This window comes from Pan paniscus, chromosome 23 (genome assembly GCF_029289425.2).
Source record: "Pan paniscus chromosome 23, NHGRI_mPanPan1-v2.0_pri, whole genome shotgun sequence".
Lineage (NCBI taxonomy): Eukaryota > Metazoa > Chordata > Mammalia > Primates > Hominidae > Pan > Pan paniscus.
In genome coordinates, this window is record NC_085927.1 from 45705843 (window position 1) to 45733032 (window position 27190).

At 37.4% G+C, this 27190-nt stretch overlaps 1 protein-coding gene across 29 annotated transcripts in view; it reads right to left on the reverse strand.

Annotated features, from left to right (window-relative positions):
* The window catches only part of RBFOX2 (RNA binding fox-1 homolog 2), a 291043-nt gene that overhangs the window by 26360 nt on the left and 237493 nt on the right, over positions 1-27190 (reverse strand). For 16 of the 29 annotated variants that reach the window (XM_034948353.4, XM_034948350.4, XM_055105878.2 and 13 more), the window contains 4 exons: positions 16360-16506; positions 12756-12809; positions 2994-3086; positions 172-232 (listed from right to left, as the gene is read on the reverse strand). In XM_034948353.4, the coding sequence (XP_034804244.1) occupies positions 172-232; positions 2994-3086; positions 12756-12809; positions 16360-16506 (355 nt within the window). The remainder of the gene's footprint in view (positions 1-171; positions 233-2993; positions 3087-12755; positions 12810-16359; positions 16507-27190) is intronic. The other 13 variants (XM_057301017.2, XM_034948351.4, XM_034948348.3 and 10 more) reach the window with 1 other exon arrangement.

Genomic DNA, 27190 nt, shown 5'->3' on the forward strand with positions numbered 1-27190 from the left:
TTGTAATGACAAAGTTATTTTGTAAATATAAAATACTGTCCCAGGTAAAGAGACTACTTCAACACAAATAAAACTGTCTTAAGACGGAAATAAAGACATTCTTAGAAGTTTATAAAAACTTCATATATTTACACAAGAATAAACACTCTTTCGAAGATTATAATTTCTTACCATTTGCATATGGTGTGACCATCTTCTTATTGGTCATTACACGTGCTGTAGCATTATTCACCTAAAAATAACAAGGAGAAAAAAGGGCAGGGAAGAAGTGGACCACATTAGGGAACACAAAGTTGCACATCCAATAACAGAGTATTTAGTTTAAAATGTAAATTTCTGAGCATTGATTTAAATAATTAACACAGCAATATAAAATATTAATATATAGTATTTTAATTAAAGTTCTTATCAAATGAGGATAACAAGAGTAAAGTGAGTTTCTTGGTTTCCAAATATCAGTACTCCAAAGAAAATACATTTGCAAGATCTTTGGACATCTTTTTAACAGAGAAATCTCTGCACTAAGGAAAACACAGAAAAAAGTAAATAGGAAACTATATTAGCAATTCACTTTGAAGTTTGTTAATAAAACAGAGGCTAGCCACATGGGTTAAGAAATAGATTGATGGAAAGGTGATAAATCTGATTTCACCTGTCCTAATGTTCAGCATTTTAAATATGTCTGTCAGAGATTTTTACTGTCTGAGGTAAGTAAACAAATACAGAAACCTAAGATTCCCATGTTGACAGCCTTCAGGACCATTCTGAATTTTCTAGACTACATGGTCTATCAATTTAAGAACAAAGCTTTTAAGAAAGCCTTTAAAGTAGGCACTTAAAAGAATTGAGAAAATAAACTGTTTATTTATTTTGTTTTATGGTACTCTCCACCCTCATTACAGAACTGCATATTTTAAAGCATTCTCAGTGCTAGAGTAAGTAGGTGTTACAAAGATGGTGCTGCTGAAGAAAAGATGAATGGAACTAAGATGCCAGCATACTGCAGCCCAGTGACAGAACCAGTCTCAAAGCTCTCGCAAGGAGGGTAAAGCTCCACCATAGAACTTGACTTATACTGTGTTGTCAGGTCATAAAACATGCCAATTGAAAAAAGAAGCATAAAATATAAATGTCTTATTTTTGCCTCTTCAAATTTACATTGTGTTCAATTTGTATGGTAATAAATTTTTGTTATGAAAAGACCAATTTTAGGTAGAATTAGAACTTAAAAAAACCTCTTCCTATGTCTTTTAAGATTTGTACAGTGATAATCCCCCATATGAGGAAAGAGCTTGAAACTCCATTTACTCTAGCTTTGCCCACCAAATAATATAAACGTTTCACATTTAAAAAGAAAGAATGGGATACAACAATGATGAGACTGAGAGCATGCAGTTAAAAAACACACACACACAAATAAAAGAAAGAAAAAACAATCAATTTTGGAAAGAGGGGAGAAACTGAAAAGCAAGGTTCTCACAGACAAGGATTAGAATGGAGCAAGAGCTGAAACCAGCTGCTGGAGCAGAAAGCAACCAAGCACTTAAAAGGAAAAATGGCCAGAACCAATCAGAAACCACCAGTCAGCAAAAGAGACCAACAGCTGCGTGTAACTGAAGGGATGGGAAAGGAAGAATAGGGAAAGGGACAGGAACAAGGATCCGGAAAAAGAGAGTAAGGTAGGGAAAAAGAAAAGAGAAAGTCAGGAAGGGTGTAACAGGCAAAGAAAGAACAGTCAGAGCTACAAACGGGGGTTTGGGAAACAGGAAAAGTAGGGAAGGATGTAGGGGCAGGAAGTGCATTAATAAAACCAGCCAAACTGGAGTTCAGTAACTCTGAGTAAGATGTGCAAGGGGAAAAAAATCACCATGAAGTCAGTAATCAAACAGCTCAGACTGCTACAAAACAATATGTACATCCAAAATCCAGGCGGCATTACTCAACAGCATTGAAAATAAAAGGGGGAAAGGAAAAGGAAGAGGAACAACAAGTCAAATCACATTTTGTAGTGTTAATGTGAGATGGCAGATGGACTTTTTCTTTCTTATTTGTTTTGTAATTACATTTTTAAAAGCTTCTTCTCTAGTGCTTTTGTTCACTTACCGCCAACGGGCACCATCGCCAGCATTGTGTATAGTTACCATGGAAAGAGTGAGTCAAGTGAAGGGCCCTAAATGCTAAACCATTGGAAAGGAGGGGAAAAAAAGCAAAATATGCAGACATCTTACTCAAAATGGTGGCTTTTACATTTAATACTTTAAAAAACTGGGAAAGGGGAAAGGAGCCAGTTAACCTTCGATGTGTTATCAAAAAGGGCTGGTGAATACCAGGCGGCAGACTTGGTCATAATCACAGTACATTCGCCAGCCAGCCATCAAACCCTCTGTTTAAGAATTTTAATTCATAAAAATTTAGATATCAAAATTCTTGGTATTAGATATATTTAAAAACTACACGAGTTTTGGATTATTTCCTCCCTCCCCACAATCTCTAGAATCTTCTATTTCGTGCTTATCATGTGCACAAAGAGGCGAACTGGCCTCCCAAGAGAGAGGATATTGGCTGGCCCCTTGATTCATTATAGAACACAGTGTTATAAACTGGATAGTTTTTAGACAATTTAACATTAGTTTTGTTTAGGCCTGATCACAGGAATTCAGAGTATTGCAAACTGAAGCAAAGGAAAAAAATCAAGAGAGCAGAAAGATGAACATTTTGAAGGAAAAACATGAATGAAAAACAAACACACACACACACGCACACACACAGTCAAAATTAAAACCCCCAAACAACCAATAAATGAGGAGGGAGGCAGATAGAAGTGTTACTTTTATACATTTTAGTGCAAGAAGGTGAAGAAGACAGAGATACAAACACACATACATGTGCACACGCACACATAAGACAGGGTTCCAAATGTGAAATAAGTGAGGCAACACGAAAAAAGAGAAATAAAAATATAAACCAGAAATTGAATTATTAAAGACATGCACCTCGATTTTACGGCCCTCTACCACGGTGCCGTGTAATTTCTCCCTGGCCCTGTCTGCATCAGCACTATTCTCGAAAGTTACGAACCCGAATCCCTGCATGCAGCGGGAGAAGGGGGGAAAACATGCACATCGTTATATTGAAATACTGATCTCTTGGTAAATAGAGAAAAAATATCATAGTATGAAACTGACATCAGCAACAACTCAGCAATAATCTCCCAAAGTCACATTTTTGGTCCATGCATATTTGTAAAGGGAAATTAAATCCAATAAAAGAATAAAGAACTGTAATAATAATAATAATAATTAACAGCAATGTAACAGTAATAAAATAAAACATAAAGCATATGAGGCCAGACCAAAATTAAGGTACAGAGTTACTTGGGTCAAACTATTCAAACAAAAATCTGAAGATTTTTTAATGCCCTACCTTTCTCTCTCAATTCATGTTATTAATTTAATATACATGCCCCTTTATGTAATACTAAAAAAGACTTAATTAAATTGACTCTCTGACATCCCAAATCTATTATTTCCCAGTAACTGCTACATGAAATCTGACATTCAGGTTCAACATCGCATAATGAGATTTTTTTTTAAAGTAGGTCTAATCATTTTAGCCCCACGTTGCCTGTTGCTTATATCACTATTAATTCCTTTGGGAACAGGATAATTTAGGGCATAGTCGGTGTACAATTTTCTATGTACTGGGTGTGGGAGAGGAGAGCATTCATGCTCTTCTAAGCAAATAAAAATATCACTAAGCAGTGGTCAATTATAACTTTTCTTCAATGCCCTTTTTAAATGACCAGATTGACACTTAGAGTAAAAATATGTTCAACTGAATTTCAGAAAACTGCTAACCCAAATTTGCCTAAATTACTCATTTATTGATGTTTATATCTGCTATTAAAGGTAGTAGTAACTTTCTATATATAGAGAAAAAAGGAACAGTCAACAGGCAATGGGAATGAGATCTACATTAGTGACATCAGTTGTACACTATTCAGTAGAAAAAGGATATCAGAAAACAGCAATGCAGCTGGTATAATGACTTAGGATTAATTTATTTGTTCCTTGCAAGATACTATAAAAATGGAGTGGAGCTTTAACTCATTAAGTAGACAAATCAGGAGACCAGGGAGTTGACTACCTTCACTCCGATGTTCACATACTACCAATTTTAACACCAGGAGCATTTACTATATACTTATATGACTTTCCTAAAACATCATATTCACTTCATTCTAGGTGCTCTGTCCTTATCGTTCTACTCTGCAGCTATAATTTTACAAAAAATTTCCATGTGCTTATATCTACAAAGTGGTGAAGTCTTAGGATTTTCTACAAAGTCTTCATTTGCCAATAACTTCATTGTCCTGCTAGCGTTTTTTGAATATTCCATTGTAGGATAACCCAGAACCCTTTAATTTTAACTGAAGTTCTGCCTAGCTGCTTAATAACATGAGAACAATTCTCTCTATATAAAACATGTTCTTAACTGACACGGTATACAATGCGCATTGCTCAATAAAATTTTATAAAAGCAACTCCATTGTTTTGAAGGATCTGATAACTCAGCATTCTAAGTGATTATGTGGGTGGGTGGCGTTTTGGAGAATTCCAATGGATGATCTCTACCCACAATTTGGACATCACAAATACCCTTGAAAGCACAATGCTAAGCTGACAGAGATTTTAAAACGTATGTTGCTTGGAATGAAATACTACTGGTAATTTCAGTTAATACTCTCCTAAAGAATGTATAAGTTTGTTGAAAATACCAACACAAACATATTTTTATAAATGAAATTTTGATATCAACATTTATAGCCACTCTGACACCACAAGGTATAAAAGGACACATTAATAATTAGTTATACCATTTGTCATCTACACTAGCACCTGCTGAAGACAAGCTGCCAGTTCTCTAATCCTAGTTGAGTCCTCCAATAGGAAAGTCAAACTTTTAAAGAAAGGTCACAGAGTGATGAGTTTTAATATCACACTTCAAGGGCATTTTGGCTGTATTTCAACTGGTCCTCACAGTCATATATTTTATGACTTAGGTTAAATTAATACATTGTAAATTAATAGTTGGATTACTATTAAGTTATATGAAAACTAAGACCTAGGTTTTTGATATTAGCATTATGACTATATCTACACACCCACATACAAATATACATACTAGTTTGTCTTCTTAAATATAACCATGAAGTAAAAAGAATAGACATATTGGTTTCAATTTGAAGGTAAAGAAACTGAGTCGAACTGAGATTAAGTACCCAAGGATATCCAGCTAATGGTGAGAAAATTCTAAGCCTTTTCAAATCTCAGTTCAGTATTCTATTTACTAAACTATATTAGTCCTAAAATCCTTCTATCTTTTTTCAAATCTAATTGCTAAGTATCTTCCATAACCTTCTTTTCTGAAATGTGTTGAAAGAACATTAGTGATACAATAACTGCATCCAAAAGAATGGAAGGTGGTATGATGAGCACTGCAATTTTACAGTCAGCAAATGTCAAAGTTTAACATTCATGTCTGCTTGGATAAGATTTTCTCAATAATGACTAACATTCTGGAACAAAATTTCACTTTCAAATGTTTTAGAAGTGTTTTATAAAGAAAGATGCTTATACACCAAAGGAAATGCGAATCAAGATTCCAAAAACATAAAAATAAAGCAATCTTTATAAGCATCTTTTCCCTGGGGTGATAGGAGGAAGAAAGCCTTGTTGATGTTTTGGGACTCTTTAATATGAAACATAAAGGTAAGAAGATTTCTTTCTTTGCTTTGAAGATAAACAGACTTTGCAATAGGCCAAACAATGGCTTCCCAAAGTTGTCCACATCCTAATCCCCAGAGCCAGTGAATATGTTACCTTACACGGCAAAAGGGATTTTGCAGATGCGATTAAGTTAATGATCTTGAGATAGAGAGATTATCCTGGATTATCCAGTTGGGCCCAATGTAATACAGTGTTCCAACGTGGCCACTGTACTGTGCTTATAAGTGAAAAGCGGACACAGGAGAGTCCGAATCAGAGTAAAGCAGCCTGAGAAAGACTTGACTGGCCATTGCTGGCTCTGAAGACAGAAAGGAGCTATAGTCCAAGAAATGTGGGCAGCCTCTAGAAGATAAAAAAAGGGGAGAAAACAGATGATCCCTTAGAGCCTCCTGAAGAACCCAACACGTTGATTTTAGCCTTGTGAGAGCCATTTTGGACTTCTGACCTCCAGAGCTGTAAGATAATAAATGTGTGGTTTTAAGCCACCCGACTTGTGGTAATCTGTTCAGAAGTCATAGGGAATTAATACATACCCCTTAGAATTAAAGTCCGTGATTAGGAAAGTGAGAGGTATGACTAGAATTTTTGAAGTACTGTTCTTAAATACTTTTCTCTCATGTTTAAACTTTAAACAGGTGATTTTCCATCAACCCAAACATGCTTCCTTATCTATCACATTCACAATTTAGTTTCAGTAACATGAACTCAGATCTTAAAACATTTTTAGAATATACTATTTCTTCAATAAAATTTAGCATTTTAGAAAAGGTGCCAGAAACTGTGCTAAAGATGTTCCAGATTATCCAGGTTTAAAAGTTATCAGTCGAAAAGTCTGCTTACATGAACTCATGTTTTGTCACTTCACTCTTAGAAATCGAATTGACATTAAGTTGGTCATTCTGATCTCTTGCTTTGGAAAAAAAAGTTAGTAAAATTATGTCTAAATCTAAAGTATTTTCCTTAGAACAGCTTCCAAATGATCATACAACCTATCAAACACTGAACCAGTCTACACCGGTATAATATATGTAACAAATAGATTATATAATCTGTAACAAATAGATTTAATCTCAAATTCTGAACAAGAGGAAATATTTCAGCTATGTAAACAGATGGAGAATTTTTGTTATCTAAACTTCTATTAATAAAATCAGATTTTAAAAAAGTAAACTTTAATTTTTAATTAAAAAATGATTTTGACATGTTTGTCTACACTAGCACTGCAGACAGAAATATAATACAAACCACATATATAATTTAAAATTTTCTAATAACCACATTTAAAAAGTAGAAACAGGTGAGATTAATTTTAACAATGTATTTTATTTAACCCAATATATACACATATTATTAACATTTCAATATGGTATCAATATTAAAACATTATTAGTGAGATGCTTAACATTCTTTTTTTGTGCTAATTCTGAAATCTGGTGTCCATTTTACCCTTACAGGCACACCTCCGTTTAAACTCTCCAAATTTCAAGTGCTGAATGTGACCACTGTGCCGGGCAATGCAGGTCTCTACACTTTATACTCCTCTAAGTTTGCAGTCCTCAGAGTCCTTCTATATTAAACATTTAAACACACCAGTGTTACATTAGTGATTTACCAGGTATCTTAGCTGACTTCTGGAAATTGAAGAATGGTGTATTTATTAGGTGTATGGTTGTAGTTAAAACTTCTACAAAGTGTGACAGCAATTTCATATCCTGCCTTGACATCATCGAGGACATACAGGAGCCAAGTAACTGTGACCTTTTTAGTCTGGCCTCAGACTGCAATAAATAACTAGCAATAGAATGAACATTGTAAAAATATTATTAAAATTTGTATAATTTTTGAATTTTTCGATCTCAGAAGAATGAGTAAGAAAATTTACCATGTAACTTTTAAGGGAGAAATCAAAAGCAGACAGATCTCCTGGGTATGGCCAGAACACAGAAATTAAAAAATAAATAAATAAAATATAAAACTAAAGCCCATAATGGTAACAAAAGAAAAAAAAAAAAACTAAGCCCTTCAGAAACACATGCACTGTTAATTCTGTTTTAAATATAATAAAAACCATTTCACTTTGACATTACCTATTAATTTTTACTGAAAGTCAAAAGGCCTACTTACTGTGACTTCCAAAAAAGTATTTTGATAATATTTTGAAAGAAATAAATAATTTCCCTTTGCATGAAATGAAAAGCCATGATAATAGGGAAAACATTACAGCAAATTACTTGTGTCTAAGGAATGGGAATAGAAGTTTTATCTCCCCTAACTACAGCCTAAACTTAAGCCCAACCTAAACCTAGATCCCCATTATTCCAGAAATCTACCTGAGAGAAGTAATGAGAACACATTAAGCAAACATTTGCTAGAATAATTAGAATGTTCCTAGCATAAAGAAAAGATAAATATTTAAGGTGATGGCTATCCCAATTACTCTGATTTGATTATATGAATGTATCAGATTATCACATATACCCTGAAAATATGTACATCTAATATCTATCAATTTTTAAAAAAGAAAAAAATTGCTAGAAATCTAAATAATTATTGCTGGGCAATATTTGTAGTCCTTTAGTAGACTTAATAATGAGCACTATCTGAAGAGCTGAACAACTTCAACATATTCAATATTTTAATACATATCCATTCAAGAGAGGATATACCGAAGTATTTTGGCAAAAACTTATAGAAAATGTAAATGTTACAATCTGTGTATTTCTTTATTTAATAAGCTTGATAATTATCACCAAAAATTGTTATGTGGTTGGATGATGGTGAATAAGATGGTAGAAAGTCTGACCCACAATGGAATAACTTTTGAATAAAACAAGTTCTTAATCACTAAAAGTTTCTAGCAGAGAATGCAAGGTCAAGAATACAGGGGGCTGAACTAGGTGACCATTTTGGGTTATGTTTTAAGGTTCTATATGAGAAAATAAGACTAGAAGGATACATGAGAATATCAGTAGTGCACATTTCTCTTTAATAAACTATGTATTTTTTTCTTTATACTTTTCATTAAGCATCATGTTTTCCTTTTCAAAGACTGCTTTTTTAAGATGTTACCCAAAGGATATATAAGGAGAGTAAATAGTTTATCATTCAAACTGGGACATTCTGAGAGAGAAGGGGGTCATTTACTAATAATTATGCTAAGATAACAGGTGTAAATTGGGGCTAGCCTGGATAAGCCAGGACATATGGTCACTCTAGGCATTATCTTATTATTTGTGTTAATAATCTGTCATTACTGGTGAAATTTGGAGAATTAACAAAGCTACATAAACTCATATAATAATTTTCTAGGTTCTGTATGAATAAATTAGTAAATTTTTTGGCAGGAATACCACTTTCCATCATATATCTTAATAGTACATTTTCAAAAGCCTAGTCTATCTCTGTTTCAGTTAATCAAAGAAACTTAGATACAGGTGATTCTATGTTTTTATAAAGGATTAGGGAGTAAAAAGACTAAAATTCACGTGAAATAATTTAAATATATATGTATGCATGTGTGTGCACAAATATGATATATATTCATTCTATAATCTAAGTAAGCCAAATCTAGAATATGAAGGCAAAAGAAGGAAAAAAGGAAAAAACTAGTCAACAACTAAGAAAAAACTACTATAGAGTAATTCTACTCTAAAGGCAAGCTGGAAAAAGAAGAATACTGGCAGACAAGGAGGGCATGAGCATGGCAGTGGAACACCGTTTACTTATGTTTTCAAATGGGTATATCCTAAAACCCTGGGTGATGGTCTTATTATACAAAATAAGATATGGTATGGAGTTGCTTTTTGCTTTGGAACAATTTGATTAAACCCTGTTTTACATTAAGTATTGCTATCTTAGAGTTATTTTGTGACTAGTTTTTCCATTACTGCTCTAAAAAAATTCAATAAAGCTAATTTCTGTACAGAAAAGCACTCTGTTTAAAAGTTAGAGGAACTCTTAACTAAACAATAGGACTATATAAAGCCTCCTTTTCTCTGGTTCTTTTCAAAATACGCTGTAATTTTACAGTCAACCCCAAACATATAAAAGGATTAAGAAACTAAACTTAATTCACAAAACAAAAAGTGCTCATTAATTTCTCTTAGGTGGATCCCAGAGGAGGCATCTATGGGTTTGATTCCAAAATAAATCTCTATTAGGATCCTCAGAACAGTTCCAAGGGCACCCATTCCAGCAAATAACTTTAGGTAGCAGTTAAGAAAGCTTCGAAGGACAAAAACAAGGTTTTGTGTCAGTCCTTGAAGGCAGATTCAGGGCAATTCTGAATTCTGTGCTTTGTTTTTAAAATATTTACCAATTAGTACACAGTCTGTGCACCTTTTAGCAGCCCAAAGAAAAATGGGGCAGTGAGGACACAGCATCAAGCTGACAGAAGCAGCCTATGCTTTTAGATTTCTCAAAGAGAAAGCTCATGTCATTACTTTCAAATGAAAGTTACATGAGAGAAGTAATTGGATCAGGTAAATTTAAAAAAATGTGGGGCCAGGATGCGGTGGCTCACACCTGTAATCCCAGCACTGTGGGAAGCCAAGGCAGGCAGATCACTTGAGACCAGGAGTTCGAGACCAGCCTGGCCAACATGGTGAAACTCTGTCCGTACTAAAAATACCAAAAATTAGCTAGGGGTGGTAGTGTGCGCCTGTTATCCCAGCTACTCGGGAAGCTGAGGCACAAGAATTGCTTGAACCCAGGAGGCGGAGGTTGCAGTGAGTCAAGACTGTGCCAATGCAACTTTAGCCTGGGCAACAGAGCGAGACTCTGCCTCAAAAAAAAAAAAAAAAAAAAAAGAAAAGAAAAGAAAAAGAATTGGTAGCAGGCAAATCCTTAAAGTCAATGAAAGAAGCCTTAAGAAAGATCAATTTCCTTTGCTTCACAATAATTCAAACAAATTATTTTCTTGGTAAGGAGTAAGTCCTCAATGCCTGATGAAACTACACTGGCCTTCTAGTTGTTACACTCTAGTTAAGAATATTTTAAGTACATACACTTAACAACTAAAAATATTTAAAACTACTTCAGATAGTAGTTTACAGAGTGGCCAAAAATCTCCACATATTTATTTTACACTCATGTGCTTCTTATCTCTAAACCACTGTCATTTTCCCACCTTGTAGCTAAAAAAGATCACATAAAATAAACACAAACAATGCAACAAAGGAACAGAAATCCATTGTGAGAAAAATCATAAGCATAAATAGTTTACTGGTTGCAGTCTGAATAGACTTCACTTTAAAAAATACTTACCAAGTGCTGGAGAAAGTTCTGTATAGGCATATTAATCATTTTTGTTTTAACTGAAAACTGGAAGCTTAGAGTATAATTACCCCTTTAATAGTTAACAAATAATCGTTATAGTCAGAATTAAACACTTTTAGTGTTGATACATTCTACAAAGGAAGGGAATAATAATAAGTAGCATTAGAACAGCACATACATTTTTATGTGTACAGATGGGGGCAGGAGGTATATATATAAACTCTGTTATCAATTCCCAAAGTATGGTGAATTTGGAGTATGAAATTGGAGAGGTAAATATTAGCTCATTTATTGGCTTTATTTAGCTTTCCCTCAAATTACATGTTTAAGAGATTTAACCATAGCCAAAAGCTATTTTCAAAGTTCAACAGAGATGACCAAATGAAAATTAACTAAAAAATTGCTCTAACCTAACAAATGAAAGTAGCAACAGCAAGGTAAATATTTATAGGCTTGGCTATGGCTGATGGTTTCAGTAGGATGTATTTCATTTAATAAGCAGTGAGAAAACTCTCAAGTAACATGTCCAAATATTCAGTTCATCAAATACTTTTTTTTTTTCACAACACTACTGTAAGTCTTTGCCATTCCCTTGTTCTAAAAACATTGCTGTTTCTTTTAATGCATGGAAATTCTAAATCATACAGATTGGGAATTTAAAATAGTAAATAGGGGAAATAATTTTTTTTTTTTTTTGAGACAGTCTTGCTCTGTCACCCAGGCTGGAGTGCAGTGGCGCAATCTCGGCTCACTGTAATCTCTGCCTCCTGGGTTCAAGTGATTCTCCTGCCTCAGCCTCCCGAGTAGCTGGGATTACAGGCGTGTGCCACCAGGCCCGGCTAATTTTTGTATTTTTAGCAGAGACAGAGTTTCACCATGCTGGCCAGGCTGGTCTCGAACTCCTGACCTCAGGTGATCCGCCCGCCTCAGCCTCCCAAAGTGCTGGGATTACAGGCGTGAGCCACTGCGCCCAGCCTAATAGGGGAAATAAATTTTAATTAAAAATTTCAGTTCTTATATAGAACACATTTAGAGTAAAATACACACGTAAAAGTACACACTTACTACTTTCATTCTTATGCAAAAAAAACTAACTCACTGTATTTGTGATTTAGGTGACTCTACATCCTGAGGATTGCCTATGTGGGTAGAACTTAAGGAAATCAGTTCATACTGAATTCCTCAGTTATTGCTCACTCTGTTTAAGTCTTGTCACAATTTTCAAAAGAGACTGCAAGTTAACTGAATAATCAAAACATTAAATTTGTTCTAAGTATGCTGTTTTGAAGTTGGATTTTGGTTGAATTGTTCTGATAGAATTCAGAATAGAATTCTCGTAGAATTTCACTTTATTTAGTCTTTGCACTTTTCCTTTAAACGGAGAAAGCTGAGGCCGAATTTAAGGCTCATAAAGCACTGTCATCTCCTACATCCTGTGTTCTTTATGTCCCACTCTTCCCTCAACCGTCTCTGCTTCTTACTTCATCACCCTTCCACCCCCATATACGTATCAGAATAAAGTTTGGCCATGTGGTAGCTTATTTTTAGAGATAATCTAAACCAAGGTGGATAATTAGGATACTTTTATGCAGGCTTGAAAACAGCTTATGTTCTCTGAATACTTGCTATTTAAAATAACATAAAACTCAAAAAGAAATCAAGCACACTTGACACTGAAATGGAGCTTACCTTAGAGCCACGTTCATTAAAGATTATTTCTACATCTAGGATTTTGCCAAACTGCTGCAGAGATAAAAATAAAAACGTTTACTTATGGTCAGGTTTTTATCCACATATTTTGTTCTCTTCTGAAATGGGAATCGTTTATTTTTCTTCTTCAGTAAACTACTTATTTAACTTCTATGTTTGTATTTGTTAGAAAGTTCCAATACCAGTTTCTGATTTTTCCTCGTCACTGAGCTGACAGTTTCTCCTTTCTCAGTTCACTCACTCAGGCAATTTATCCACCTGTGTGTGGAAGCTGTTGTCCAAAGTTATTCACAGTGTTAGCCCACTAGATACTTCATGTGGACAAGAACTTGGAATTTTCCTAACTACATCTCTTAGTTTTTAAAACAGTCTCAGATTTAAAAAGCAAATCCTAGTAAGTAGAATAATATACTATAGAAGGCTGTTACCCTCCTTTTTTTTATACAAGCAAAGTATATTCACTATGTAAAAAGTAGAAAATATAAACAAAAGGAAAAGAGAAAACAGAAAATAAAGATAATCTGCAATCCTATCATCGTAATGCTTTAGTACACAGCATTCCAGGCTTTCCCTCAGGCATGTAGAGATAAGTAACTATAGACATCAGATGCATCCTATAATTTGCTTTAAAAAAAAAAAAAAGATGGAGTCTTGAACTGTCACCCAGGCTGGAGTCCAGTGGCACGATCTTGGCTCTCTGTAACCTCTGCCTCCTGGGTTCAAGCTATTCTCCTGCCTCAGCCTCTTGAGTAGCTGTGATTACGGGTGCCTGCCACCACGTCCAGCTAATTTTTGTATTTTTAGTAGAGAGGGGGTTTCACCGTGTTGGCCAGGCTAGTCTCGAACTCCTGACTTCATGTGATCTGCCCGCCTCAGCCTGCCAAAGCATATATTGCTTTTATTTTTTAACTTAGCAATAGATTGTGAACAACTATCCGAATCAATATATAACGTGTTACCACTTCTCTAGGCTACATGCTATTCACCACTTTAATATTTCTACAACAACATCAAGAATATTTTAAATAACCACTCTCTTTGGTAATTCTTTAAACATTTTAACATTCAGAAAAGCAAACAAAAACTAAAGACAAAGCCTAAACTCTACTGTTAGGTAGCTAAATAGCTGACTAGAGGGTTACACAAAACACAATGATTATTTAGGGGGAAAGTATATATAAAAAGAGACAAAACTGTTTTAATCAATGCTTGGATGAAATGAATTGAAGGTATATGCAGAAAATTTCCAGATATCTTTTTGGCTTATATTTCCCTCTGAGTATTGGAGTCATACCTGATTATCTACTTCACTTGGGTTTCAAACCAGACTTTGGGAAATGTGAAAAAAAACTGGAAAATGGAAAGAGCAAAACAGAAATCATGCTGTTCCACTGGACTGAATCACCTACTATCTTTATCAAAAAACTTGTATTAATAACCCAAGTTTTCTACAGTAAGACATCTTGGTTTGGTTTAATAGAAGAATCACGGAAAAAGGAAAATGTTTTATTTTAGATGGGAGGGCATTTATGCTTATCCTATAAAACTAAGATTTGTATGGTGCTTTGGAGTTTGTTTTGTTTTATATTTTCTAATGCATTCTTATAATATCCTTCTGGAGTAAGGATCACACTCCTTTTATGGTTAAGAAGAATGAGGCTAAAAGAAGCTATTTGTCAAGTTTATGAAGCTAATGAAATGGAGCATGGATGCCTGCTCTTTACCAATGTTACTGTTCTTCTAAGTAATAGAGAGTCACAATGTGGAAGAAAATAAAGCAACTAGGTATCTCTGGTAAGGAAAAAATTATTTCTTTTGCACTTTATGCCTTATGAGAAGGGCATAATACATTTCAAGAAGTCACTAACTGGCCTAGGCAGATCTGCAATGGACACTATTTTTCTGACTCAAGAGAAAACACACTTCTGGCAGATGAGAATGTACTCCATTCTCACAGACCTCCAGAGACTAAGATTTTATATAAGCTCTAATAATTCAGTAGAGAACCTAATAACTCATGCTCCCAAGAAGTTTCTTCTGCGTAACCCAAGTCCTTTATGCTTGTCCTTTATTTTCTGTTGCTCTCTTCTCAGAAAAAATGGAAAATATCTGGTTACCATTTTCTGTGTAAAAGCTCTTCAAATACTTCAAGAACATCATTAAATCTCAACTCTGGCCTTCTCTTTAGTGCGGAAAATACATCCAAGTAGTCAGCTATAAATGACAGAATTTTGCCCCAGTGTCTTGTCACCATGAAGTGGCCACAACCAAGACTTAAAGAAGAGCATCTGCTTTTCTAATAAAGTACCAGGCAGCTATCCTAGTGGAATTTAAAAAAGAAAACAAACAAACAAACAAAAAAACAAAAAAACTATTGATTATCTCTGGGTTAAGAGTTTGGTCAAATTCAAAAAGCAATAACAAGCAGGCTCAGAAAAAATTAAGATCCTTAGCAGCCATTCACTAACTTCCCAACAACTCAAATCTTTGCAATTTAACTTTTTTTCATGATGGTGATTCAGGAGGAAATAAACAGTTGAAAGAATACATCAGAGGTAGCAAACCAATCCTCTACAATGATTTTAGATATTGGTCTTGACACTGTGCAGTATGAGCAATAAAGTATTATAAAAACAAAACATTGAGGTACTGTTTTCACAAATGTTATTTCATTTAATTTATAACACTCTGAAAGGTAGACATTACTGTCTCTATGTTTATAAATATGATATTTAAATTCAAAAAGGTTACATGAATTCCAAAGTTCACATGCGAATAGAATTTGAACCCAGGCTCTTTGACTCCAAAATCTATACTCTTTCCACTTCAATAAGCCACCTCTAAACCTGTATTCTCTACATTGTGAATCTTTTTAGACATTACAAAGCTAAGTAGAGAGTGGCAATAACGCATCCCTGAACCTAGTTTCTTTGGTCTTGGAGTTGAGGGAGATAAGAGGAGAGGAAGGCAGTATTGAGCTGGGCTTATATGGAAGGTAAAGAAAAAACAAAGAAGGCGACAGGATGAATAAGCAATGGTTCCCAAACTTATGTGCACATTAGTATCACCTGGGGGATCTTGTAAACATACCAAAGCCCAAGCCACACTCCAGGCCAATTAAATCACAACCCTAGAATGTCAGACATAGGCATCAATATTTTTTAAGCTTCCCAGGTAATTTCCAGTGTGCAAACAAGTTTAGGAATCATTGCTCTAAAAGAATGTGCATGTTTGTTCTTTCAGATGAAACTAAGCATATTATTGGTATGTTTACTGAGTTTGGTAGGTGAGTAGGGTGACCATCCTGGTTTCAGCACTGAAAGTCTCACATCACAAGAAACCCCTCAGTCACAGCAAGCTGGGTCATATCGCCACCTTATGTGTGCAGCCACATGCAAAACTATGTCTAGAGCAGACTGGATGACAGAAAAAGGCTTCTAAAGACTGATGAAAAGACTGATTTACCTCAGGTTCTTTCAATCTATTTGTAGTTTAATCCTAAAGTAATAATGACTAATAACACATCTGGGGGATTAAAATCTACTTTAATTGTAAAATCCATAAAAAGACTTCAGAGACTTACCCCAAACATCTGCCGGAGGTCAGGGTCCCGGAAGCGGAAAGGAATATTAGAGACATGCAGCCGTTTCGGGGTAGATTTACTCTCTGAATTTTCACTACTTTGTGTCTGTGACTGCTGGCCGTCTGTCTGTGCTCCACCTTCTGTCTGCTAAGCAAAGAAATAAAGAATGAAAAATATACACAATTACTTTAAAATAATTAAAGTTATCCCCCCACAGCAATCATCCCCAAACAGGGTATGTTTAAGCAAAAATCACAGTAGTCCCTTCAAAGACAAAAGCAACAACAACAACAGCAACAACAAAACACAAAGATGCTATTAATGTTCTAAATGCTACCGTCTACAAACAAAATGTTGGTGTTTTGAGTATTTATAGTATGCTAACAAAATGGGAGCTAACGAACACGGAAGCACTAAGTGACTTGCCCAAGATCACATGGAGATACATTAGGATCTGAAGATACAAAAATAGTTCCTTCATTCTTAGACTCTTAGAACTTTCTATTTTTAAGATATTTCTATTTTGAAAATAGAGTCTGTTGTACTTAGTTATGGAGGTCACTTCATTTTTTGGTCTATGATCTCAGGCTCTCTCAAGGAAATTAAATAAGGAAATATTTTTATATTTCATTCCCTCTATTAGCTCTAGAGTTATTACTACTATGTTGCCAAAGTATTATAATGATATTATTTATGAAGAGGAAAGACCTAGCAACAACTGAAGAAGCTTCTTTTTTTTGGAGACAGAGTCTCGCTCTGTCGCCCAGGCTTGAGTACAGTGGTGCGATCTCGGGTCACTGCAAGCTCCGCTTCCCGGGTTCACGCCATTCTCCTGCCTCAGCCTCCCGAGTAGCTGGGACTATAGGTGCCTGCCACCACACCCGTCTAATTTTTTGTATTTTTGGTAGAGACAGGGTTTCACCCTGTTAGCCAGGATGGTCTTGATCTCCTGACCTTGTGATCCGCCCGCCTTGGCCTTCCAAAGTGTTGGGATTACAAGCGTGAGCCACCGTGCCTGGCCAAGAAGCTTCTTACTCTGAAACAAATCTGTACTCTCCTCCCTAACTTATGCAATTCCAGCTAACTTTAGTACAGGGGAACCCAATCTTCTGCAGCCCAGAGCAAACTGCATTGAGAGAATCTAACTGTTGTAAAAGGCTTTAGAGACCCTGACTCATCTGCTAATTAGCATAAAAATGCAAGATTTGCACATACCCACAGTTAAAGAGTATAAATGAGTGTGGGTATGCATTTGTTTATTTATTTATTTTTTACTTTTTGCACTCATTTTAATGGGTTGTGCATGGTAACCCAATACGCTCACATATGCACACAAGAATCACATGCAGAAATCAAAGTTTCAAGACAGGACAGCTACTGTATGTGCCTGCACTCTGGTATTTTCTAGTTTGTTTTCCTTTTTCTTAACTAGCATAACCCAGTAAATTGAATTTACAACCCACTAAGAGGTTACAGCCTGAGGACCGGAAAACAGTGAACTAAACAACCTCTTTGAGCACTCTGGTGCTTCCAGAAAACCACGTTTTTGCTGCAGCATCCTCAGCACCATTCCACAAGGAGGGAGGCAACTCATCCCATGTTCCCATGTTACACAGGAGGAGACAGAACAGGGAGCTCTCCGGGGGCCACCTCATTAAGCCAGTCGGAGCACCTGGACTCAGATCTCCCAAACTTCATGTGATTTCCACTCAATCACGCTGCCTTTCCACGTGGCTTTTAAAATCATTGCTAAGCCTTGTTTCCACGATGCCACACTCAAGTTTTAAGTGAAAATCTATTACAAAATAAAAACTTTTTTTTGAAACTATACTGCTGCAGAAAAATCACACGTCAAGAGTCTGCATTTTGGGTGCAGTGGGTGGGAAGAACCTACAACATGAGGTCTACAGGGTAGCTGCTTTTCAAAAGCGAGTTTGGGGGGGCACAGCGTGGAGGGGGGGACCACTAGAATGGTCATTGAACAGTCATTTGCTGTTCTCCAATCAGGAAACTCCAGCAGCTGCAGAGAACATCCGGAATCAGAAGTGAACACCTGAGTAACGACCTTCCGGGCCATAAAGATGGTCTTCTGATGAGAAAGCCAGGGCCCCCAGACACCACGTGTCCTGCATGGAATCACTGATTGGCCAATAGCAGGGCCCACAAGGAAGCCTGGAACTTTCAAGGACGGCCCCACACTACTCTAAAAATGTTTCCACCACCAATACCCGCTTGAATGGGCCCATGCCTGTAAGGAAGGCACTATCAACTCACACCAATTCCAAAGGAAGAAATCCAGGCTCAGGGGCTTCCCAGTGAAGACAGGCGCACCCCCCTGAAAACCACACCCTAGACTACAGTGCATGGTCCTCTGCTGGACAGACCCCGTGGCCCGTCCTCAGGATGCCAGAACAGGCTGCTCAGTGACATGCGCTGAAGGGGGCAGGGACGGGCACTGGGAGATCCTGCCTGTGCAGAAAAAGTCCTCCCAGGAAGCAAACCACATTTCCAATCTGGTGAATCACGCTCAGTAAAATAAAATCCAGGCCAATCAGCTATGCCTTCAACTCAAAAGGAATCTGAAGAGTACATAAGTTAGTTACACATTGTCACCAAAGCAGTTAGGGAGAGCTTCTGAGATGCTGAAAACCAAGGGAAAGGGGATGGAGATGAACAAAAATGATCTCATTAAGCCAGAGACAGGCGAAGGCACACCACTTCTGGAGAAGTGTAACAATAAGGCAAGAACTCAGGTTCCCAGGGAGAGGGACATGGGCTGAGGGTGACTTGGTGCCTGCAGGCAAATTCCTTAACCTCCCTGCCCTCCTGGCACCTCATGCCCGACATAGCCTCTGGTATTGGGAGTGGTGTGGTATCAGACGGCTGCTCTCCTTCAGGCCAGCCTTTGCTGTCCACGCAGGGAGGCAGGCAGGCAGGCAGTCACTCAGGTAGAAGACTTTCTAAGGCTTCCACTGCCCAAGGGCTGCACGGGCATCCTTCAACGAAGACAGATGCTTGGTGGCCACTATCCCCATTCTTCTTCAATCTCATCCTCCTTGTGGTTTTAGATGCCGCGGACCAAGTCCTGCAGGTTCTTGTCGAACATGCAGTCGATGATGCCCTTCACCATCTTGAGGGCCATGGTAGTGGCCCATGGGCTTTTGCCCCGGGAGGCGCGCAGCTGGTTGCCGTGAGAGGGCCCGGGGGCCGTGACCACCGCTGGCAGATTGCTGCGCTGCCGGCCGCTGCGGTGGGGCAGGCTCCTAGGCCAGGGCGGTGGCAGGGTTTGAGGACCGCGACAGAGGTGGCGACCCACTCCACAGAGGGCGCGATTCCACTCCAGGCCTCTTGCAAAGGGTGGACATGCATTTATTTATTTTTATTTTATTATTATTTTTTTCAGTTGAGACAGTGTCTCACTCTGTCACCCAGGCTGAAGTATAATAGCGAGATCAAAACTCACTGCAGCCTCAACCTCCTGGGTTCAAGTGATCCTCCCACCTCAGCCTCCCGAATGGCTGGCACTACAGGTACGCACCATCACACCCGGCTGAATATGCATTTTTAATCATGAATCTCTTTTGCAACATCCCAGGCATGCATTTATCTAATTTTTTTTTTCACTAAATCCTCAAAAAAGTTATGTTGAGAAAATTTTTGATAAGTATCTAACAGGTGTGACACATTCTAGGCGTGCAATTTTGAAGTATTCATCTGACAATCGAAGAGCCTTGTGTTTTTACTATTCCCTATGAAGTGCATGCCAAACCCGATGGCTTGCTGAGCTGATTAAACCAACATACTTTTAAAACAGGAGTGGAACTTGCTGTTCTTATTCTCTCAAATGAGATAGAAGTGAGTCCCCAACAGATTCTTCTAGGTGACAGGATGCATCCCCTCCCTTTGACTTTCAGGCTAAAAGAAGCTGTGAATCAGAGATACTTCTGGCTCAGAGATGTTGGCAACCATCTTGAAATGAAGTTTGAAACTTTAAAATATAAAGGATAATCAGGAATAAACTCCAAATGAATACCAGCTTTTCAAGTGTCAATTTAAGTGATGGCAGCTTTTTATCTCATTCCATTCAGGCCTTGCAGATGGCTTAAATGTGCAATGATTCATGTGATATAAAAATAGCAGAAAAGAGAAGAGCTATGAAGCAATGTTCTGTGAAAGTGTACGGTTTTCAATCATCAGTCTTGGCACAATGCAGACTAAATAACACAAATCCCATTTAAAGATGAAACTCACTAAGTTACTAAAACAGCATCAAGCAAACCAACATGCAGTCAAAGCAACAAGCATCAATTACAACTAATGCTCATTCAAGCACCTTCAAACTTGCCTCTTAACATCTCACAGTTGGATCACATAAAACTTTATCTTCAATCAAACTTTAAAACCACCAGATCTGGTCTGCAAGATGACAGTGTATCACTCTGAGGAAAGTTAAAAAGACTGATTCCACAAACTCCAAATTACACTTTTATATATAACTTTATATGTAGCCCATGTAATCTGTCACAGTGTATGTGAAGTGGCAGGATAAATGAAAACTAATGATTACTTCAAAGTATGTTGCCCAAGGTGCTTATCTGTAGCTCTTCATAGTTCTTTGCTTCTCTGAAGACACAATTTAAGATCAGAAGCAAGACTGGTTAATTTTGCAGCTTGTAGTGAACACCCGTCCCCCTTGTTTTTAAGTATGAAATCTTTAATTCTAAGTCGATCTGGCATGTAGAAAAAGTGACCTATCATTTCCCAAATTCTCAAGACTTCTGATCTAATGCAATTTTTAAACTGAAGTTTAACATACATCGATAAAAATACATAAATTATAAGCATAGAGCTGAATATTCACAATGAAACGTACACCCATGTAACCACCAAATTAGATCAAGAAACAAGATACCAGAAGCACCCTGGGGGGCCCACACCAGTCACGGTTCCCCTGGCAAAGGGTCACGAGGATCCTGACTTCTAACTCTAGGCCTCCCAAAGTGCTGGGATTACAGGCGTGAGCCACCGCGCCTGGCCTGGAGTGCATGTTCTTAGCCATTATATTGTACTTTACATATATTATTTTCTTTAACCCTCACAATAACTCTGTGAAACAGGTACTACCATTATCTCCAACTGACAGAGGACGACGCTAAGTGCAGAGATGTTCAGTTAGTTGTCCAAGGTCACACAGTAAGCAGCAGACTAGGAATTCAAAACTAGGCAGCCCAATTTCATATGTGAAATCACTTCCTTTCTAGCACCGCACCCATCCTCTCTTCTTCTCATTAGAAGCGAGAACCCATACAAACCCCACCCCTCTCTTACCTTCTTAGGACTCTCATCTCATGCAGCAAGAGTCTCCGGGAGTGGAGACAGGCATGGGTAAGAGACACGGAAGGCTACACTAGAGGTGACATGGGTTCTATACCTTTTTAAATTTTTTTGAGTAAGGGTCTCCCTCTGTCGCCCAGGCTGGAGTGCAGTGTGGCAATCTCAGCTTGCTGCAACCTCCACCTTCTGGGTTCAACTGATCCTCCTGCCTTAGCCTCCCAAATAGCTGGGACTACAGGTGCGAGCCACTACACATGACTAATTTTTATATTTTTTGTAGAAATGGGGTTTTGCCATGTTGCCAGGCTGGTTTGAACTCCTGAGCTCAAGCGATCTGCCTGCCTCAGCCTCCCAAAGTGCTGGAATTATAGGCATGAGCCACTGTGCCTGGCTAGGTTCTATACCTTGAGGAAAGAGAAATAGGTCAGGCTATGCAGAGAAAGGGAAAGGAAAGGGAGAGAAAAGAAAACCAGCAAAGGGATGCTGACATTTAATTAGGAAAAAAGCCAAAGAACTACTAAACTGATACAGGGACTTAAAAGTGGTTTTCTGTACAGAGTAGAAATAGGAATAGAAAATATTGGTCATACTACATTAACGTACTTAAATGAGATCTTATCTCACACCTGGGGCATTCTCACTTTAAATTTATCCCAATACAGACTACTAATTGCTGAAATATATAAATCAGAGAGAAAAAGGGAAATAAAAGTTTTTAAGTCTTATCTTTGTGAAAAGTGGACAGTTAAAATTGATCTAAGAAAAATCTCAGTCTACAACAGCACTGGTCTGCATTATTTTCTCTTGCTAGCTGCTGAGCACCTTTACTGACCATATGAACAACTTTCCAAGGTTGTGGTTTTCCCTTTTGTGGTCATTATCCGACCTAACGTATCCACTGGGCAAGGCATAAAACAGAAGAGGCTGGATGGAGTCCGTTCACCGACAGTTTAGAGTGAGGACTAGCAGCAGTGCTGGCCTGATGCAATCGTATGGCTAAAACCTATACATCTACCCTTCAAACAACTCATCTTCCCTGGTGCAGCTGAGCTAGCCATCAACACTGCACAGGAGGTCGGCGCCAATTACACTTAATAGCAAACTAGAATTTTAAGTCTCAGAATCTCATCCTAGAAATGAGGACTACGAATGTTTTCTTTTTTTGATGACTTCAAATTTTTAAAATACTTCTAACTAGGAAATTGATTGATTTTTCTGACTCTTCTATGATACAATGGAAATATTTTAACTATACATTGTGAACAAATGTTCTGTCATAATCTAAAGGGAATTCTGAGTGACACAAGATTAAGTATAACTTTCCAAGTCTATCAGATTAAGATTAAACACATATGACTCTGATATAGATACTAAGGAATCTCTTAATGAATTCAGAAATATTTTGATTTATGGATTATCCACTTTCTTCAATATTTATTTTTCCTCCTCCCCCCGTCCCCCAATAGAAGTCTTCATTTCTTATTTTCATCTCTTTGAGGCTAACAGAGAAAAAAAGCAAAATAGGAAATTCAGTTTAGCACAGTAAATTTTTTGAGAATCTGATTCATGGCTGAAAATATCTATTTAACCATCCCAGTTTAATGATAGTTTGGCTGGTCACAGAATTCTAGGTTGGAAAAAAAAATCCCTTCAGAATTTTGAAGATAACTCTCAATTGTCTTCTAGCTTTTAGCTTTGCTGCTGAGAAATCTGAAGACATGATTCCCATCTCCTTGTATGTGACTTTTTTCTTCTCTCTTGCAGCTTGTAGGACTATCCAAATACACCTGATGTTCTAAAACAGTGTCCATAGTGATATGCCTCAGTGTGGACTTGTTTCATTTTCACCTGCTTTGTGGAGAATTCTATGGTCTCTTTCAAGATGAAAATTAATGTCCTCAGTCCTGGAAGTTTTCTTGTGTTGTCGGGTGATGATTCTCATGCTACACATTTTCTTTCTGGAAGCTGTATTATTGGATCTTCTGGACCGGTCCTCTAATTTTCACATCTCTTCTCTTGTATTTCCCATCTCTGCCTTTTTGCTCCATTTTTCTGGGATATAGGTCCTTAATCTCTTATCTGAAACCTTTGCGGCCAAATGCTTATCAGAATTTTTAGAATTTTAGAAAGTTAATATAGAATATAACCCATAATGTAATACCCACCCCTCATCCCACCCACATACAATCAGATCTGAGACAGTGATATTTCTTTAGCAAAATCTATAAAGGACAGAAATAGGTTGTGTTGTAAACTTATGAAAAATATAATTTTCAGAACTTTTGGGATTTTGGAATTGTGGATAAGAGACTGTAGGCCAGGTAGAGCGGCTCACACCTGTAATCCCAGCACTTTGGGAGGCTGAGGTGGGTGGATCACCTGAGGTCACGAGTTCAAGACCAGCCTGGCCAGCATGGTGAAACCCTGTTTCTACTAAAAATAGAAAAATTAGTTGGGCGTGGTGGTGCGCGCCTGTAATCCCAGCTACCTGGGAGGCTGAAGCAGGAGAATTGCTTGAACCCAGGAGGCAGAGATTGCAATGAGCTGAGATCGCACCATTGCACTCTAGCCTAGGCCACAGAGCAAGACTCCATCTCAAAAAAAACGAAAAAGATGTAGACCTTTATTTTTTCAGTTTCATCTTCAAGTCAGCCAAATAAAGTTTTTCATTTTGTTGCCATGTTTTTAATTTCAAGGACTCATTTTCCTTTTCTGAACCTCAACCCCCATCCCCCAAACTAGCATTTCATTCCTGTTAATACAATTTCTTCTCTCTCTGAGCATATAAATGTAATTGTGGGGGAAAGGTCCTACTCCCTGTAACGTGGTGGTGGTGGTTGCTGTTTTGGTTTCTTTTTGTTATCTATCTTCCAAGTTGTGGGCTTTCCTGGTACCTAGTAATCATTGGTTGTCTATTCAGGACTTAAGAGTTGAGGGGGTAGGTGGCAGGTAGCTAAAAAATTGGGAAGTCTGAGTGGGTAGAGTGGAGGCTTGGGTGACTTTGTGATTCCTTCATTCTAAGTTGTTAGGTAAGCAATTTGTTCTTTAAGTCTTCTTGAGCAAGTCAGGTTCTTCAAAAAAAGTCTTCCAATCTTCTAACTGATGTCACCAGTTTCTGAACTTTTGAAATTTTTGTGGTGTAAGTAAAATTAATCTCATGTATTCAAAACTGGATCTAATAGTAACTATTTAATAAAATCTTATAGTACTGTGTGTACATGTTTTAATCAAGGCAGCAAAATAGGGCAACATAGCCTATGCTTGTTTTGAGCTGACATGTATATTCTAGGAAACATTGCTTGCTTTCAAAATAACTTTTATATTTCAAGTGAAGAAGGGCCTACGTTATAGTCATTCTCCAATGCAAACACAAAAGGTTAAGGGAGAATAAGCAGGTGAAGTAGGAAATGAGATGTGGTTATCATCTAATGGCAAGTCCATAAATACAGATTTTTTTCCTTTTTCTGTTCTTTTAGAGCCTAGAAGTACCTCAGATATAAGGTGAGGATTATTAAAATATTTGTGATAAGGAGACATGGCAACTAACTACAGTATGGGATTCAGAATAGAGAAAAAGACATTACTGGAAAAAATGAAATTTAAAATAAGGCCTATATTTTACCTAATAGCACTGTATCAGTATTTCTTATTGCCTAGTTTCGAACATTCTACTATAGCTATGTAAGATGCTAACATTAGGGGAACTGGGTGAAGGGTATGCAGAAATCTTTTGCATATTTTTGCAAATTTACTGTGAATCTAAAATAATTTCATAATTAAAAGTTTTGGCTGGGTGCAATGGCTCACACCCAGGCTGGCTTTAATCCCAGCACTCTAGGAGGCCCAGGAGTTTGAGACCAGCCTGAACAACCCTGGTGAAACCCTGTCTCTACAAAAAATACAAAAATTAGCCAGGAATGATGGTGTAAGCCTGTACTCCCAGCTACTTGGGAGGCTGAGGTGGAAGGATCAATTGAGCATGAGAGGTCAAGGCTGCAGTGAGCTATGATCATACCACTGCACTCCTGCCTGGGCGACAGGGCAAGACCCTGTCTCAAAACAAAAAACAAAAACATTAAAAAAAAAAAAAAAAAAAAAAAAAAAAAGAAAGCAAGGAAGCAAGCAAACAAGAAAAAAAATTACAAGTTTTAAAAAAGAAAAAAGTAGGCCTGGCGCAGTGGCTCATGCCTGTAATCCTAGCACTTTGGGAGGCCGAGGTGGGTGGATTACCTGAGGTCAAGAGTTCGAGACCAGCCTGGCCAACATGGTGAAACCTTGTCTCCACTAAAAATACAAAAATTAGCCAGGCGTGGTGGCGGGTGCTTGTAATCCCAGCTACTTGGGAGACTGAGGCAGGAGAATCACTTGAACCCAGGAGATGGAGGTTGCAGTGAGCCGAGATCGCACCATTGCACTCCAGCCTGGGCAACAGAGCAAAAACTCTGTCTCAAAAAAAAAAGAAGAAAATATTTTAGGATGTCAGGTTCTAAACCCTTAAATATTAAAACACTAAAAATGTTTAACTGGTTTATTGATTATATACAGGCACGAATGTAAACAAATATTTATGTTTTGTATTCAAAATGTGATTGGAACTCTTACGAAACTTAGAAAGAGACTGAAAGTACATTCATTTCAAATTATTGGTTTGATGAAGAAAAAAACCCACATTTAAATCTAACATTACTATTAATCCATTTCACAATTAGAAACAGTTTAACTTGTAACTCTCATGATTTTACATACAAAAAACCAATCACATAAAGCTTCATCTCCTACTGCACTCTCTCTGAAGACCTTACAGTTTTAAGAACAAAAATATCAATCACTCCTGGTTGGGCTCCATTTATTTCGAATGGGAGGGGGTGGTGATCTTCAGATAACGTATGTAAATGAATACTTTCCATAGACTCAAATAGGTAATTTTCACAGTATTATGAAGTCAACATTTAGTGTAAGGGACATAGTTCTGAAAAATGTGTCATTCAAGAATAAGCCTATCAAAGGTCAGTAGATATTTCTATTAACTGCTCAAAGTACATCTGCCATGTGAATTACCATGCAATTCAAATAGCTTTCAAATTAGGCAACTATTGCTGGGTGTGGTGGCTCACACCTGTAATCGCAGCACTTTAGGAGGCTGAGGCAGGTGGATCACTTGAGGTTAGGAGTTTGAGACCAGCCTGGCCAACATGGTGAAACCCTGTCTCTACTGAAAATACAAAAATTAGCTAGGCGTGGCAGTGGGCACCTGTAATCCCAGCTACTTGGGAAGCTTTGGCACGAGAATTGCTTGAACTGGGAGGAGGTGGAGGTTGCAGTGAGCCGAGATTATGCCACTGCAGTCCAGCCTGGGTGACAGAATGAAACTCCGTCTCAAAAAAAAAAAAAAAAAAAAAGAAAAGAAAAGAAAAAGAAAAAGAAATTAGGCAACTATTAACAAAATTTTCATTTGCAGAGATTCACACTGAATCAAAATTTGCACAAAAGTGAAACA